Source organism: Stylophora pistillata, chromosome 3 (assembly GCF_964205215.1).
Source record: "Stylophora pistillata chromosome 3, jaStyPist1.2, whole genome shotgun sequence".
NCBI classification, from domain to species: domain Eukaryota; kingdom Metazoa; phylum Cnidaria; class Anthozoa; order Scleractinia; family Pocilloporidae; genus Stylophora; species Stylophora pistillata.
The window spans coordinates 48467530-48483113 of NC_142521.1; the positions used below are offsets into that span (position 1 = coordinate 48467530).

Genomic DNA, 15584 nt, shown 5'->3' on the forward strand with positions numbered 1-15584 from the left:
GCGATTCCATTAGGGCTAAACTCTTTGTTTAACTTTTAACGTTTTGTAAAGTATAATAATAATAAGTAAAATAAGTAAAAACCTTTCACCCCTAAGAGAGACTGACTTCTAATTCCGCCATACAGTATCACCCTCGAGTTAAATATAAAAGTCACGAGAATAAGTAAAATAAGTATAATAATAATAATAATAATAATAATAAGTAAAATAAGTAAAAACCTTTCACCCCTAAGAGAGTCTGACCTCTAATTCCGCCATACAGTATCACCCTCGAGTCAAATATAAAAGTCATGAGAATAAGTAAAATAAGTATAATAATAATAATAATAATAATAATAATAAGTATAATAATAATAAGTATAATAATAATAATAAGTAAAATAAGTAAAAACCTTTCACTCCTAAGAGAGACTGACTTCTAATTCCGCCATACAGTATCACCCTCGAGTTAAATATAAAAGTCACGAGAATAAGTAAAATAAGTATAATAATAATAATAATAAGTATAATAATAATAATAATAATAATAATAATAAGTAAAATAAGTAAAAACCTTTCACCCCTAAGAGAGACTGACTTCTAATTCCGCCATACAGTATCACCCTCGAGTCAAATATAAAAGTCACGAGAATAAGTAAAATAAGTATAATAATAATAATAATAATAATAAGTATAATAATAATAATAAGTAAAATAAGTAAAAATCTTTGACCCCTAAGAGACTGACTTCTAATTCCGCCATACAGTATCACCCTCGAGTCAAATATAAAAGTCATGAGAATAAGTAAAATAAGTATAATAATAATAATAATAAGTATAATAATAATAATAAGTAAAGTAAAAACCTTTCACCCCTAAGAGAGACTGACTTCTAATTCCGCCATACAGTATCACCCTCGAGTCAAATATAAAAGTCACGAGAATAAGTAAAATAAGTATAATAATAATAATAATAATAAGTATGTGAAGGTGTAGTCTGATCGTCCGGGTGAGTGTAGTCCTGAGAAGGACTGTTGTCGGTGGCAGTGACTGACGTTTCGACAACCTGTGCGGAAGTCATCATCAGAGTCAAGTGAGTGATTGTTGTCAGTAGAATGTTCTTATTCCAGTTCGTGTGAAATGATCGGTTGGTTTTGCCGTGATGTTATTGGCTGTAAGACTCAAGTGACGTAAGTCGTTCGTGATTGGTCTGTTTCGGTCTGTCGGTAAAGCTAGGTTGTTCTTTTTCGGTCGTTTGTGATGTTTATGTCGTGAATGAGTCGTTTGTATGGGGCGGGTAGTTGTTGACATCTGTTTAGGGGAGTCTGTTCTAAGTTAGTAAACCAGCTTTCCAGAGTCAGTCGTTGAAAATAGTCAGTGCTGTAGGTTAGGCATTGCGCAGAGTCCCAGTCAATGTTGTGGTTGGTAAGTCGATGGTGTTCAGCAATGTGATTGCTGACATCACCTTTCCTCGTCGCCCGTCTGTGTTCAGTCAGTCTTGTTGTGAGGTTTCTGCCAGTCTCACCGATGTAGGAGGCTTGGCAGTCGGAACAATTGATCTTATAAATCGTTCCCTGTCTGTTCCTCGGTTCGTCTTTGTCTTTAACGTTGGTTAGTAACTGACGTAGTGTGGTGATAGGTTTGTGGGCGACGCGGATATTGAAGGGTAGTAAGATGCGCGAGATGTTTTCAGACATACCTTTTATGTACGGTATGGTTGCTGTAGTCGTAGGGGTTGCGGTGTCGTTTGTTTCGGTAGTGGTAGTGGGTCGGTGAGTGTTTCGTCGGATGAAGTCGTTGTTGTAGTTGTTCTTCGTAAAAACACGGTGAAGGTATTTGTTCTCGTCGGATAAGCTGTCTGTCGAGTCACATACTAGTTGTGCGCGTCGTGTTAGAGTTCTGATAGTTGTGGCTTTGTGTGATGTAGGGTTGTAGGATGACTCGTCTAGTAATCTGTCGGTGTGTGTCGGTTTCCTGTAAACTGTCGTTCGTAATGAGTTGTCGTTGTGGCTTACCAGGCAGTCTAGAAAAGGAAGTTTGCCATTTTCTTCGACTTCTCTGGTAAACTGTATGTCAGTGTTTTGTTCGTTAAGGTGGTTGTGGAATGCGTCAATTTCGTCGTGTCGAACGGCGGTGAATGTGTCGTCAACGTAACGTAACCAAAGCGGTATCGTTTGTCGGCAAGTCGAAAGGGCGCGTTACTCGATGTCTTACGTCACTTGAGTCTTACAGCCAATAACATCACGGCAAAACCAACCGATCATTTCACACGAACTGGAATAAGAACATTCTACTGACAACAATCACTCACTTGACTCTGATGATGACTTCCGCACAGGTTGTCGAAACGTCAGTCACTGCCACCGACAACAGTCCTTCTCAGGACTACACTCACCCGGACGATCAGACTACACCTTCACATGTTACCCCCGGGTTCAAACCATTTACTGCACTAATAAGTATAATAATAATAATAAGTAAAATAAGTAAAAACCTTTGACCCCTAAGAGACTGACTTCTAATTCCGCCATACAGTATCACCCTCGAGTCAAATATAAAAGTCATGAGAATAAGTAAAATAAGTATAATAATAATAATAATAATAAGTATAATAATAACAAGTATAATAATAATAATAATAAGTAAAATAAGTAAAAACCTTTCACCCCTAAGAGAGACTGACTTCTAATTCCGCCATACAGTATCACCCTCGAGTTAAATATAAAAGTCACGAGAATAAGTAAAATAAGTATAATAATAATAATAATAATAACAATAATAATAAGTATAATAATAATAATAATAATAACAATAATAATAAGTATAATAATAATAATAATAATAAGTAAAATAAGTAAAAACCTTTCACCCCTAAGAGAGACTGACTTCTAATTCCGCCATACAGTATCATCCTCGCGTCAAATATAAAAGTCATGAGAATAAGTAAAATGATCACCAATCCAACCCAAGCCTAATTATCCTTATCAGTACCATCTAGGATTGAAATGTAAAGAAAACAATGTAAAGAACATGAATATTAATATCAGGCTGTGAAGAGTTAACGCCAAGTAAGGGAACCTGCGCTGATCCGTGAATGTAGACGAGACTATAAGGAAACCAAATGACATCCTTAATGAATGCTAAATTCAGCATTTCCATACCCTTTCCGTACGTGTGTTGCATATCTAAAACAGTCAACATAGATACATTTTCAATATCAAACCATCCACTTATGCTAAACGTGGACGCTAATTTCTAAATTTCTACATGAAATGTTTCAAAAGTCAAGCAAAAACTGTCAGGCAGGCATGTCTAAGCCTCCATTGAAGAGTTTGTTTAATCAGTTCTGACCTTGAAATGGTAAGCGATCCACGTGAAGAACTTCAGTTACCTTTGAAGCGTCAAATAAGGATACATGAGCTGTAAAAAATAACTACTTTCAGAAACAAAACCCAAAGACGCTCAGTAAAATCGATTTTTTTTTTCTTCTTTACTCTAACAGATATTCACAATTCATTAACTTGTATTTAAACAATCTTTTCCAATGGTTCTAGAAAATCATTAACTGGTGTGGACAGATATTGCCTTGAACTATCGAAAAAAAACAGGCCAAACATCAAAATGAAGGTGTAAACTCAAACTGCGCAAATGCAACTGAAAAAGGTCAGTCTTTTAGAGTTGGTAAACAATGGCATAATCACTTATAAAATAAATTCAGCACTCGTGAGCTCAACCAAAATAAAACTAACAATAGAAGAGCGCTGTCTGTTTAAAAATTTTTCATAAAAGTAATTTTTCGGCTCCCAGAAGAAAGCCTTAAAAGGCAAGATGTAAATGCCGAGATAGAATTAAAAAAGATGAATAAAGCGACGGTCGCCGGACGGATTTTGTGAGGGGATCGCTTAGTAAAGCACAACGGGCACCTCCGAGGTTACACACTTACAATCGTTCACCACCTTTGAGCCACCAGAAATTTCAGCCGGTAGCAGAGCTGACGGCATAATTTCTTAGCCTCTTCTCTGAAAGACTACATGTATTGTTTTGGCAATAAAAACCCTTTGGAATTCTGGTACGCTGCTAGTTTCGATGAAATCGATAATTACTCCAAGCCATTGGTAAGTTTTGTTTGATTCATGGGATACACAAGAGTATTAAGTTGGCCAAGTCAACTTGCTGCCTCAAGTTTTGGTCTCTTTGCTTCACGTTCTGTGGTCGGTTCAATGGTGGAGTCGTCCATTTTGGCATGACCGTTGTCTTGCAGTTTATTCTTGTTATTTTTCTTTTCCATTCGTTCTTCTTTTCTTGCCAGGTATTCCGTTAAATTGTCGACCTCTTTCTTTCTCAGAGAATCCAGTTTACGCTCCTGATTTAAACTACCTGTGTGAGCAAACATGGACGGTCAATGACAGATCACATAACGCACACTATGATTGGACAAGGGGACAGTTAGGTCCTGTAAAGCCTTACCTTAATTGGTTAAGAAACCCTCTTTCTCGGTGACGTAAAAAATTTCATTTGTGTTACAGGTGATCCGGGATAGCATTGTTTCACCCCAACTTCGCTCTCTGATTGGTTTTCAAAACTTGCTTAGCTCTCTTAACCAATCAGACGCATGCACGACCCATGACCCGTGACCCGTACTCGCTCGTTTTCCCGCGCTTTTGGCCGCTTTTACTTCAAGTTTTTAAGGCTTCCTATTGACAATGATCTCTGAATAGGCCGTTGTGATTACTTACATGGGTTTTGTTAGAATTTGGCCGAAATCTCCGGAAAGAAACAACGAGTGGTAAATAAGTTTATTCACTTATATGAAAAACAAAACAAAAAAAAACACCAACTATTCTGGTAGATTCAGTTCCTCTGCCACTCTCTCCACCTTAATGTTTCCTTAAAACTTTCCTTAGATGAAGGGAAGCTAGATTTCGGGGGTCCATAATACGGAATCAGAATTTATTTTTTACAATAAATGGCTTGAACCCGGGGGTAACATGGGAAGGTGTAGTCTGATCGTCCGGGTGAGTGTAGTCCTGAGAAGGACTGTTGTCGGTGGTAGTGACTGACGTTTCGACAACCTGTGCGGAAGTCATCATCAGAGTCAAGTGAATGATTGTTGTCAGTAGAATGTTCTTATTCCAGTTCGTGTAAAATGATCGGTTGGTTTTGCCGTGATGTTATTGGCTGTAAGACTCAAGTGACGTAAGTCGGTCGTGATTGGTCTGTTTCGATCTATCGGTAAAGTTAGGTCGTTCTTTTTCGGTCGATTGTGATGTTTATGTCGTGAATGAGTCGTTTGTATGGAGCGGGTAGTTGCTGACCTCTGTTTAGGGGAGTCTGTTCTAAGTTACTAAACCAACTTTCTAGTGTCAGTGGTTGAAAATAGTCAGTACTGTAGGTTAGGCATTTAATCTTTTACATACAAAAACGCCAAAATAAGGCTAATTTTGGCCCCGTGACGCTGATTTTGCAGTATTCAAGGCCCGAAGTCATATTTCCAATCAGCAATGTAAGAATTACCTTTTAAATAGTTCCAGTCGCTAACTGATGACAGAAGCGGTGAAAAGTCTGACGTCAATTTTACGAACTGCGAGGAAAAACGAACGATGTTTTAATTAGTAAAGACGTTAAATTTAAAAGAAGTAGAAAAAAGGCTATTCTCACATATCCACAACCTCTAATCTTCAGTAACAGTAAACGTGAAGCCTCATATAAAAGAAGAAATTGTTTTTCGTATAAAGGGAAACAAATGAATAAAAAGAACCCGTGCATTTGGCCCTATTTGGTTTTTAGAACTCGAAAAAGGATTTGAAGCCGTTCCGCGTGATTAGAATTCGTTTCCAAAATCCGTCTTACTAACTTGTCTTCCCGGTCCCTTCTAGAAGTTACGGATCCTCCCTTTAATTTATGGGTCATTATAACATAGTAAGCATAGTACGCATCGTCTGATTGGTCAATTCAGTTTCCAAGTGGATGCTTAATCAGGTTGTAGAGCCCGCATGTAACTAGTTATGTCATAAAAGCGATAAAGCACATTTTTCCAGGCTCAAGGACGTAATATAGTCACTTGGAATTTTGGGAGAACATTTGGAAAGCGCATAAATCACTCGCCTTTGGATTGTGATTTCTAAGCTTTCCTCGTGTTCTCCCAACATCCCGCGAGGCTTCATCGCATTATAGAATCCCGAAAAAGTGTTCCCTTGCTTAATTAATGAAAAGGAGGAAAAACTCGGTCTATAACTTAAGGCAAGAACCTCGAGCTTGGTTAATGAGAGGTATATGTTGTGTACATGTGGTTTCCTTCAAGTTAATGGTAGAGTATGGTAATTTTGTGATTAGTAAGTGTTGCTACAGCGATGCCAATGGTAATTTCTCACGCTTAGTGGTGGTCCGAGGTTTGATTTCTGGCTCCCAGTTAGCTAATAACGTGAAACCATTCTTGTAACGGATGTAAGGAAATGTTTAGAAAAAGTTTCGTCAAGATGAAAAAAACCAGTTCGAGCATGTTTCAATTAAATGTCGAAAGTAATCCAGGATTGCTTTGGTTTTGCCTTACTTCGCTCTATGATTGGTCCAGAAAACTTGCGCCACTTTCTCGACTAATCAGATGCAACACTAAAACCAATCACGACTTGGTCGCCCGCTCTGTAATTGATCCAAAACACTTGCGCCACTTTCTTAACCAATCAGATGCAAAACTAAAACCAATCACGATTTGGACACCCCCGTTTTCCCGAGCTTTAGGCGGTTTGGTGGTTTTTACTTTTAGTTCTCATTGGCTCTTAAAGGTGTTTTCCTTTCTTCTTGCGTTGTGATAACTTTTGTCTGGGTTTTGCGACATTCAACTGAAAAGCGCTCTAACATCATTGTCTGTATCACAAACCATTAAGTCTGGTAAGTCTCCAAAAGGTTCAAAAACCAACACAGATTCCTCAGGGTAGGGCTGTACACACCAAAGTCTACCCTCTGGGTCAAATACTGCACTCCAGGGGGGTACACTGGCTTCTACAGAAGGGAGGGTTCTCGCCTCTTTGTGACTTGCATGATATAAATAAATGGTTTTACATCTGCCAGGAAAAGAAAACAGGTATACACTTTGTAACTGATCGTTTACCTAATCACCATAATGATGTTAATTTTTCTCCCGGTTGAATCGAATATTTTTGAGAGAAATTGAATCAAGTAATACCTTTCTATAATAGCACACACCACTGAATTTCTGCAACAGCAAGTTAAGGATGAAACAATGGGACAACAGAGCTGGTCTTCCTGTAGATAGCAGTGAGCAAAACTGGTCAGTTAATGAAAAAAAGGACCTCAAAATTAATAACTAAATGAATAAATAATTAAATATAAAGGTAAAACAAGTGAAATTGAGAGGAAGCACCTCACAAAAGCAATACCAGATTAAATTGGAATTTGATCTATTGGAAAAAATGGAGAACTTTGACCAAAACCATCCCTCTACCATCCTCTGTCTCTATAACTCCTTTTAGAATGTTACTGACCAGTATTTTTGTTTTTAACACCAATTTTTGTTCTTTGACACAAGATCTGGTGCCACTTGTGGGTTGAGTTTGTTGTTAGTTCTCGTCCTTGCTGCAAAGCTTCTTCTCGGGTCTTCCAGTTTTCCTTCCTCCACAAAAATCAACATTCTAAATTTTAATGCACCACTTGTGGAGTGTCCATTGTTAAATCCCATTTATTTTATTCTATATATTTATTCTATTGTAAAACACTATAAGTAGATGTTGCAATTATCAGGGCTTGACACTAACGGTAGCCCACTAGCCACAGACTAGAAGAAATTCATTTTTGACTATTGGTTTTCGATTTCCACTAGCCAGTTTGGCTAGTAAATAAACTGAAATTGTCATAAAATCTAAGATGTCACTAGCCAATTGGCTAGTAAGTTCAAAAGTTAGTGTCGAGCCCTGAATTATTACCATGAAATTATCCTATTTGTTGTTGCACAATCATGTTACCCCAAAATCATTGAAAAAGGACTTAGGGTTACACTGCAGGGAAACTACGGTACCTCTTGGTTTTCCTCTTTGACATCTTTTGTTGAATATTCTAGCTTTTTGGAAGTTATCTCTTTGCCTGAATCAGGATTCCAGAATGTTACAGTCCCATCCTAGCATAAAAAAATTAAGAACATATATGTAAAAATAAAATGAAAGCAAGTTCCATCCTGAATGAGTAATAAGTTTGGGCATTAGAAAAGTACTATTTCACATTAAGTAATAATGAATAGTTCAGTAACTGTTGTGACTATAAACTTGTGATAAAATGAAAGAAGAAATTTCTTAAAAAGAAATTGACTCAACAAAGGCTGCAGGTCAATTATTAACAAATGTCTACAATTTCTTGATGAGCTGCTATCAGTTTCTTTCAACACTCCACCTTCACTATGAAAAGAGATCTAATATTAGTTAAGATTTGAGCAAATAGCCTTGGGAATTACTAATCTTAAAGTCCCTATTCCCCCTCAGAGGTTTATATATATTTCTATTCTTTGCGTTATCAGGATTAATCTCCAAAAAAATTTTTGCGATTGATTAAATATTTCCCGAGATATGCCACCTCAAAGTTACTCTTTTGGCCACGCCCTTTTGACTTGGCTGGGAGAAAATTACTGGGCCGAGTGACATCACAGCAAGAACAAATGTTAACTTCTTGTATAAGAACATGTCTATTGCTGTAAAATGATGTGAAATGCCGACTCATTACGTGGTCGCTGGTTGCTCAAATACACCAGATTCATCCAAAGGTATATTCAAGTGAATGTAGGCACATCGATCAAAAGACATTCTTGCTGTGACATCATGAGGGACTTTTAGTCACCAGTATTTACTTAGCCCGGCCAAATCAAAAGGGTGTGGCCAAAGGAAGAACTTTGAGGCGGCATATATCGGGAAATATTTAATCAATCAAAACAAATTTTTTGGAGATTAATCCTGATAACGCAAAGAATCGAAATATATATAAACCTCTGGGGGTGAAAAGGGACTTAAAGTTTGAACTTTGTTCAACAAAATTAAACAAAATGAGCTCCTACCCCTCCACCTGACACAAGAATGTTTTGACTTCCTGATAACAAGGCTAAACAGCTGACAAAACTGAAAGGACAATGAAATTAAACTTATGATCAGTCAGGTCATTCAATTCTGAGATAAATATTTTCCATGTTTTCCAGGGTTGTCATTAGTAGCTGGAAGGCAGAAGAAACCCACCTGTTGTCAGGCCATTTTGCACTGGCTACTTTATGAATTGTGATCAAAGATAGGAAATAAGTATTTTTGACCTGATTCTAAGATCAATTTCTGAGCAAGAAAAGGTACTCAAACATGTCCCAGAATTCTAGAAATTATATCGCAGAGAAAGTTTCAAATTTCAAATTTTTCCACAGGAGCATGCCCCCAAACCTGCCTTGAATGGAATGTTGCTTTGCATGCCCACTCAGTTCAGAAGTATAAATTAAAATTAACTATAAATTGACTATAGAATGTATTAAAACTTTGGGGTGGCCAGGTCTCATCAATTCTATGCATGACTTGTCGTCTGCATGTACATTATTTAGAGGTGATTACCAAACTTACTCTAAATGTCCAAGACAAAATGTATGGATGTTATAAGAGTTTGGGAAACAACTGACTCGTATCTTCTCATCTCTATCTGATGTAATTAAAAACTTGTCGTCTCCAGTAAGAACCTTGAGATATAAAAAAAAATTGGTAACAATAACATAAACTTAATTATAGAAAAGAAAAACAAGCAGATTCTAAAAAGAATAAAAGATGACGCATTGCATACATACATACATACATACATACATACACAACTTTATTTGATAATGCAGGTTAAAAATTTATGCAACTTTACAGCTGATGTGGACCTGCCTAAACTAATTAGTCTATAATTATATAAAATACCAATATGATACAATTGATAAGTTCAATAAATCAAGTAAACCATAAAATTTTAGTAATAGTGAAAATTTGGTTTCATGTTTTGTATAACATTACCTCCCTTTTCAAAATTAATATTCATGACAGTTTGCTTGGATTGTTTTAAGTTATATTTAAAAATAAATAAATTTGGAGAATCTTTAAGATTATCTGGTAGTGCATTCCATGCTACGGCAGATCTATGAGCAAAGGACCTACGACCCAGTTCGGTTTTGGGCCTATTTAGTACAACATTCAGGGATTTACTTAGGTTATAGCTGTTAGAGTTCTTGGTCACCAAACAATTAATTTCCCACAACCCTAAATTATAATAAGCATTATATGTAATAGTTAAGATACGGAGCTTATAAAAATACTCTAAAGGCATCCAGCCAACCTTAGAAAGTACATCACTATCCTTAAAACTATTTGGTAACTTATGAATCAGCCTAGCAGCCCTGATGTGAATCATTTCTAGATCTTTAAGCTTGGGTCCAGACCCCCAAATCCCAATTCCATATAGAACACTTGGAATAACTATTCTATAGTAAAAAGTCTCCAAGATAGATGTAGATAGGAAATTTATACGTCTCAACATCTTGACTTTGGCATCAAATGCAGATCTAGCCAATGCAATATGCTGAGACCAAGAGAGTTTATCGTCAATTGTAACCCCAAGGCAATTGGTGGAGGACACATACTGAATGGTGTCCGCACCCCACTTCAGCTGTTTCAAAGGACCTATGAAGGGGGTGGTACTTAAGACCATTGCCCCGGATTTACCTTAATGTAGAATCAGTCGGTTACTAAGACACCAAGAATTAACCTGGTCCAGAACAGCCTGTAACACTGTTATGTCATCAACAGTATTCCCTACTACATATATTGTGGTGTCGTCAGCATACATATAGACTTCTCCACTGGTAATAGATTCAGGGAGGCCATTAACATAAGATGCAAACAGTCTTGGTCCCAGTAAGGATCCCTGAGGGACCCCAGCTCTAATGGGGATTCTATCAGATCTAGACCCACTTACACTAGTCCCTTGCACACGGTTGGAGAGATAGTCATTGATCCATTTCCACATATCACCTGCCAAGCCAACAGCCTTGAGTTTCTCTGTAAGAATACTGTGGTCGACACAATCAAAAGCTTTGTGGAAATCAATGAATAAGACTCCAACCTTATGGCCTCTATCCAGGGCACTCCCCCAGGACTCAGTGAGATGAAGGAGAAGGCTCTCCGTTGAATAGCCCTTCCTAAATCCCCATTGTCTATTTGTAAGAATGCCACTGGATATCATATGATCATCATATGAATTACATACTACTTTCTCAAGAAGCTTTCCTGGTGTACTAAGCAAGGATATAGGTCAGTAATTGTTAGGATCCAAACTGTTCCCTTTCTTAAAACAGGTGTGACTTATGACTCCTTCCATTGTTGGGGGAACTTACAACAATCCATGCTTTTTTTGAACACCTCTCGCAGACCCTGAATAGCAGAGTCTTGTGCCAATTTAAGATCTTTAGGAAAAATATTATCAGGGCCAACTGCTTTGTTTGGATTAATAGACTTTAAAACATCTCTAACTATATCCCAATTCAAAGAAATATTCTCTATAGTGGGAGAAATTCTATTAATATAAAAAGTAGTATCTAAATGTACTGGATCCAAGTTCTTAGTAAGAACAGTTAGCAAAACAGACTTCACAGCTAAATACACAGGTTTAAAGCCCACTTTTTTTCTCGTCTTTCTCTCTTTTTCCATTCATTTTTCACTGACATTACATTACTTAGTAACAACACCAACATACTTATTTAAAGTATTCCTTGTGGGGACTGCACTTATAACAAGACCAATCCCACCTCTCTTTTTTTATGCAAAAGAAAAAATGATTTTATATTCATAAACTCTCCCAGGAATTTTGCTTCAGTTCTAAATTATAGATCTTGGTCACCTTACCATGTCTAAAATCATGGAAACATGTCCCAACAGTAGTTCTTTTTCTTTAACAATATCATGCACAAAAAACCTGGAAAGAAATTGAAATAATTAGCCATTAATAAGTCACCTTGTAGACTTCAATTATCACCTTGTAATGTAAATTTTCATGGTACGCTTTCAATTATAAAAATTATAAAAATTACTTTCAATTTGACAGACCTGTAGACATCTCCTCCTTTGTTGCTGACTATAATGCTGTCCTCCTTATTTGTGAATAATATAACTGTTGATCTTCTAATGACCTCTCTGAAATAGTAAATGCCGAAAAAATATCTAAGGCTCCTCAAAGCCAAATCATGGTTTGTCTTAAGTGTTTGATTTAGTAGTGTCCTGTGCCTCTTTTCCAACTTCCAAGTGTCTGAATTTGAATGTGTTTTTGTTAAAAACTACATTATCTTGATGTTAAGCAGTAATTACCGGTAGGTGAGCATCTTTATAACATTAAGGATTCCTCCCCAAAATGGAAGAAACATCAGTGAATATACCTACTAATGTCAGGGTGTAATGGGTTAGCAGTACCTCTTGTTTAGCAGTTTCCAGTCATTTGTCTGCCAAATGAATAATTCTTTGTGTGGAGTACAAAGGGCAAATAACCCCCCTGACTTTGAAAAACAACTAAGTACTCCATGTCCCAATGTGCTGGCATCATCTGGTAAAGCTGACTGTGGTTCACAATTAACAGCATGAGAAAACTTGCAGGTTCCATCTCTACAAAAAAGGAGAAACAGCAATTATAATTAGTTTCCAAGCAACGTGTACTTTTAGAGTTATTTCACCAAAATATGGCAATAATCAATAGTAACTTGTCAACTCACCCAAAATTCATCTCGCTTAAAGTCAAGTCACCTGAAACTTGAGTCATGTTGCCTAAAATTTTAGTCATATTGCCTAAAATAAAAAGTACTCAAAAGGTCAGACTTGCAGAATCTAAATATCCTAAAGAGTTGTGACATATTTATCACTAACATTATTTATCACTAAAATTATAATAATAATAATAATATAATAATAATATAGATCAATTTCTATAGCGCATTTCCATGTAAATGCTCTAATGCGCTTTACAACACTGTGTGGGGGACTTTTCCAGACTGCCGGCAGCAGTTTATAATTAATAAAGGAGAAATTTTTACAGATGCCCCCTCCCCCCCTTCCCAGTAAACAGGCCAGACCACATCACAGTAATCTCGTGATGTGGGTTCTTTAACGTCCCTTGCCGAAATTAACTTATTGATAGGTGCAGGAGACGGGACCTCCGGCTTTACGTCCTATCCGAGAAGACGAAGCAATGTGAGTGAAGCGTCTTGCTTAAGGACACAACGTCAAGCCCCAGCCAGGATTATTATCAACTAAAAGCCCCAGCCAGGATTAATTATCAACTAAAATTTCAGACGACATGACTCCCGTTCCAGGTGACATGACTTTGGGTGAGATGACTTTCAGGCGACTTGACTGTAAACCTGTAACAATGTTAATTTATGTATATTAAGTTAATTTATACAGTTTAGCTTATGTCTGAGTTATACAGTTTAGCTTATGTCTGAGTTCCCGGATGTATTTGACTCTTCACTTGATGTGCACTTGGCTTAAAAGATTAAATGTTGTGTTTGGAGACTCTGGTGCTTCAATGTCTGTCTTAGCGAACACATTACATGGTGTCAGGAGTGGGATCCTGGTTGCTACATCCGTTGTCACCGAGGAATTACCACTCAGTGTGCTGGAAAGCATTCTTGAGAGAAATTTACTTGCACACACGTGGTCGAACAACTCAATCCCGGTTGATCTGCGACCTGTCTAGAGGATAGTCTCTGGTCTCTACTGTATTCCGCAATAGCCACCCGACAACTTCTTCACAAAGAATAGCGAAAGACAATGGCAAGTGGAATTGTCTTGTATCTTCGGAAGGAAATCCCAGCTGAAGAAATCTAACCAACTTCAAAATACTAAGTATGGCCGAGGGTAACGGCGCTTCTGTGCAAGCATAAGAAGCCGTCGCACAACCAAATCTGGTACAAATCCCAATAAACATCCCATTGCCCTCAAAATTGGAGCTTGCAGGGGATTTGGTGACAAACTGGAAGAAATTTTACCCTGCCTGGAATAACTATGAAATTGCTGCACGTCTAAAAGATCCTGAAAACCCTACTGCAAACAAATTGCTGAGGACTGCCACACTGCTACCCTGTATTGGCTCAGATGCTCTAGATGTGTATGAAGGCTTAGAATTCGCAAACAAAGTTGATAAGAAGGACAATGATGTTGTTCTCCAAAAACTACAGTATTATTGCATTGGAGAGACAAACGAAATATATGAGAGATATCAATTTAACAAAAGGGACCAGGAGCCAAATGAATCTCTCGATGCTTACATCACGGCACTGCGCACGTTGGCAGGTGACTTTCACCTAGAAATTGACCCAAATGTACCACCAGTTCAACTCCCAACAAGTAAGGCGCCGATCGCCATTAAAGAAAAGCTAAAAGAAGAAATGAATCGCTTGGAGGGCCTTAAAGTGTCTATACGGCCAACAGGGTTTTTATAGTTTTGGTATGTATTTAACATGTAAAAAAGTATTCTTAAATAAAAATTGGATTCTGACGAGTCTTCGCCCTAGAAAATTCTGTGGAAGGAAATTTGCGAGGTGTGAAAATTGCCTTTCTTCTAGATTTTCTGAAATTCCGCTCCGTAGAATTTTTTTAAAATCTTTGTGCATTTTCCTTTACAAGTGCCAAATGCAATCACTGAAAAAAAACACGGGGTCACCAGGTTAGTTTTGGAATTATTTAAGCCACAAGCTAAAAAATGCATCTGAATAAGCCTATGATAGCGTTTCCATGGAAACTGCTACTGACGAAGTGACACCTATTTTTGAATAACCAATCATTATATAATTCAACCCTGTAAAAGTGTTCAACTGGCCTTGGTCAGTCTTTTTGTTGTATTGGGCCATTCCATTTAATATCTGCACCCCCCCCTATTGAAGGCCTGGGATTTCTTAGGGTGAGGGGGGGTCAATGCTACATTTTTTCTTAGGGGGGTTGAACCATATTTCTGAGAGGGGTCGCCATAAAGTACCCTTGACAGAAATTCTCACGAATAGTTTCTGAAGGGGGTTCAGTTGGATTGCTTGATAGCTACATAAAATTCTGAAGGGGGTAATTTCAGGCAATTCTGAAGAGGGTTAAAAAATTTCTTTTCTTGAGGGGTGTTACAGGAAAGCCTTCAATAGGGGGAGTGCGGATTTTAAATGGAATGGCCCATTCTTTCAAAGTTACAAACCATCAAAAAGATGAAAACTGGTACCAGCCACCTTAAACGCACCGTAAAACAGCTGATGATTCCTGCATGACTCAGTGACTCAAAAGGGGGCCCCTAATTCAAAGCTTTTGAGCTCTCGTGTTTTTACTAAAAACACGAGAGTTCAAAAGTTGCGACACGACCATATGCATCAAGGTAGTTTTGAATTCCGAACGATGCACCTCATATCAAATTGTTTTCTCTATTGCGTCTTTTCATCGATATTTTCGTTGTATCTCACCTTACATCCAGAACTTTAGCCCCAGCACTGCAAACAACGGCGAGAAAATTACCACCAAAACTCCATACGAGATCCGCCATGTTGATTCCAAAATCTTTCGAGACAATACAGTACTCAT

At 37.6% G+C, this 15584-nt stretch overlaps 2 protein-coding genes across 4 annotated transcripts; both read right to left on the reverse strand.

Moving 5' to 3' along the window:
* Positions 1-3440: 3440 nt before the first annotated feature.
* On the reverse strand, positions 3441-15582 carry LOC111337835 (tRNA (guanine-N(7)-)-methyltransferase non-catalytic subunit wdr4). 3 transcript variants are annotated; one of them, XM_022944213.2, is made up of 12 exons: positions 15467-15565; positions 12743-12815; positions 12447-12635; positions 12087-12173; positions 11886-11955; positions 9576-9688; positions 9035-9095; positions 8012-8110; positions 7163-7242; positions 6857-7040; positions 5494-5560; positions 3441-4356 (listed from the first exon to the last, which is right to left on the reverse strand). In XM_022944213.2, exons 2-12 carry the CDS (start codon positions 12808-12810, stop codon positions 4145-4147), a joined length of 1230 nt encoding a protein of 409 aa, XP_022799948.1. In that variant the 5' UTR covers positions 12811-12815; positions 15467-15565; the 3' UTR covers positions 3441-4144. The 3 variants fall into 3 exon arrangements, with proteins under 3 accessions (XP_022799948.1, XP_022799942.1, XP_088608393.1); XM_022944207.2 differs by lacking the exon at positions 12743-12815 and having other exon boundaries at positions 15467-15582; XM_088752267.1 differs by lacking the exons at positions 11886-11955; positions 12087-12173; positions 12447-12635; positions 12743-12815; positions 15467-15565 and adding an exon at positions 10960-11878.
* LOC111337852 (uncharacterized) lies at positions 9713-10961 on the reverse strand. The gene has a single exon (XM_022944224.2). It carries the CDS (start codon positions 10690-10692, stop codon positions 9958-9960), a length of 735 nt encoding a protein of 244 aa, XP_022799959.1. The 5' UTR covers positions 10693-10961; the 3' UTR covers positions 9713-9957.
* Positions 15583-15584: the final 2 nt, after the last annotated feature.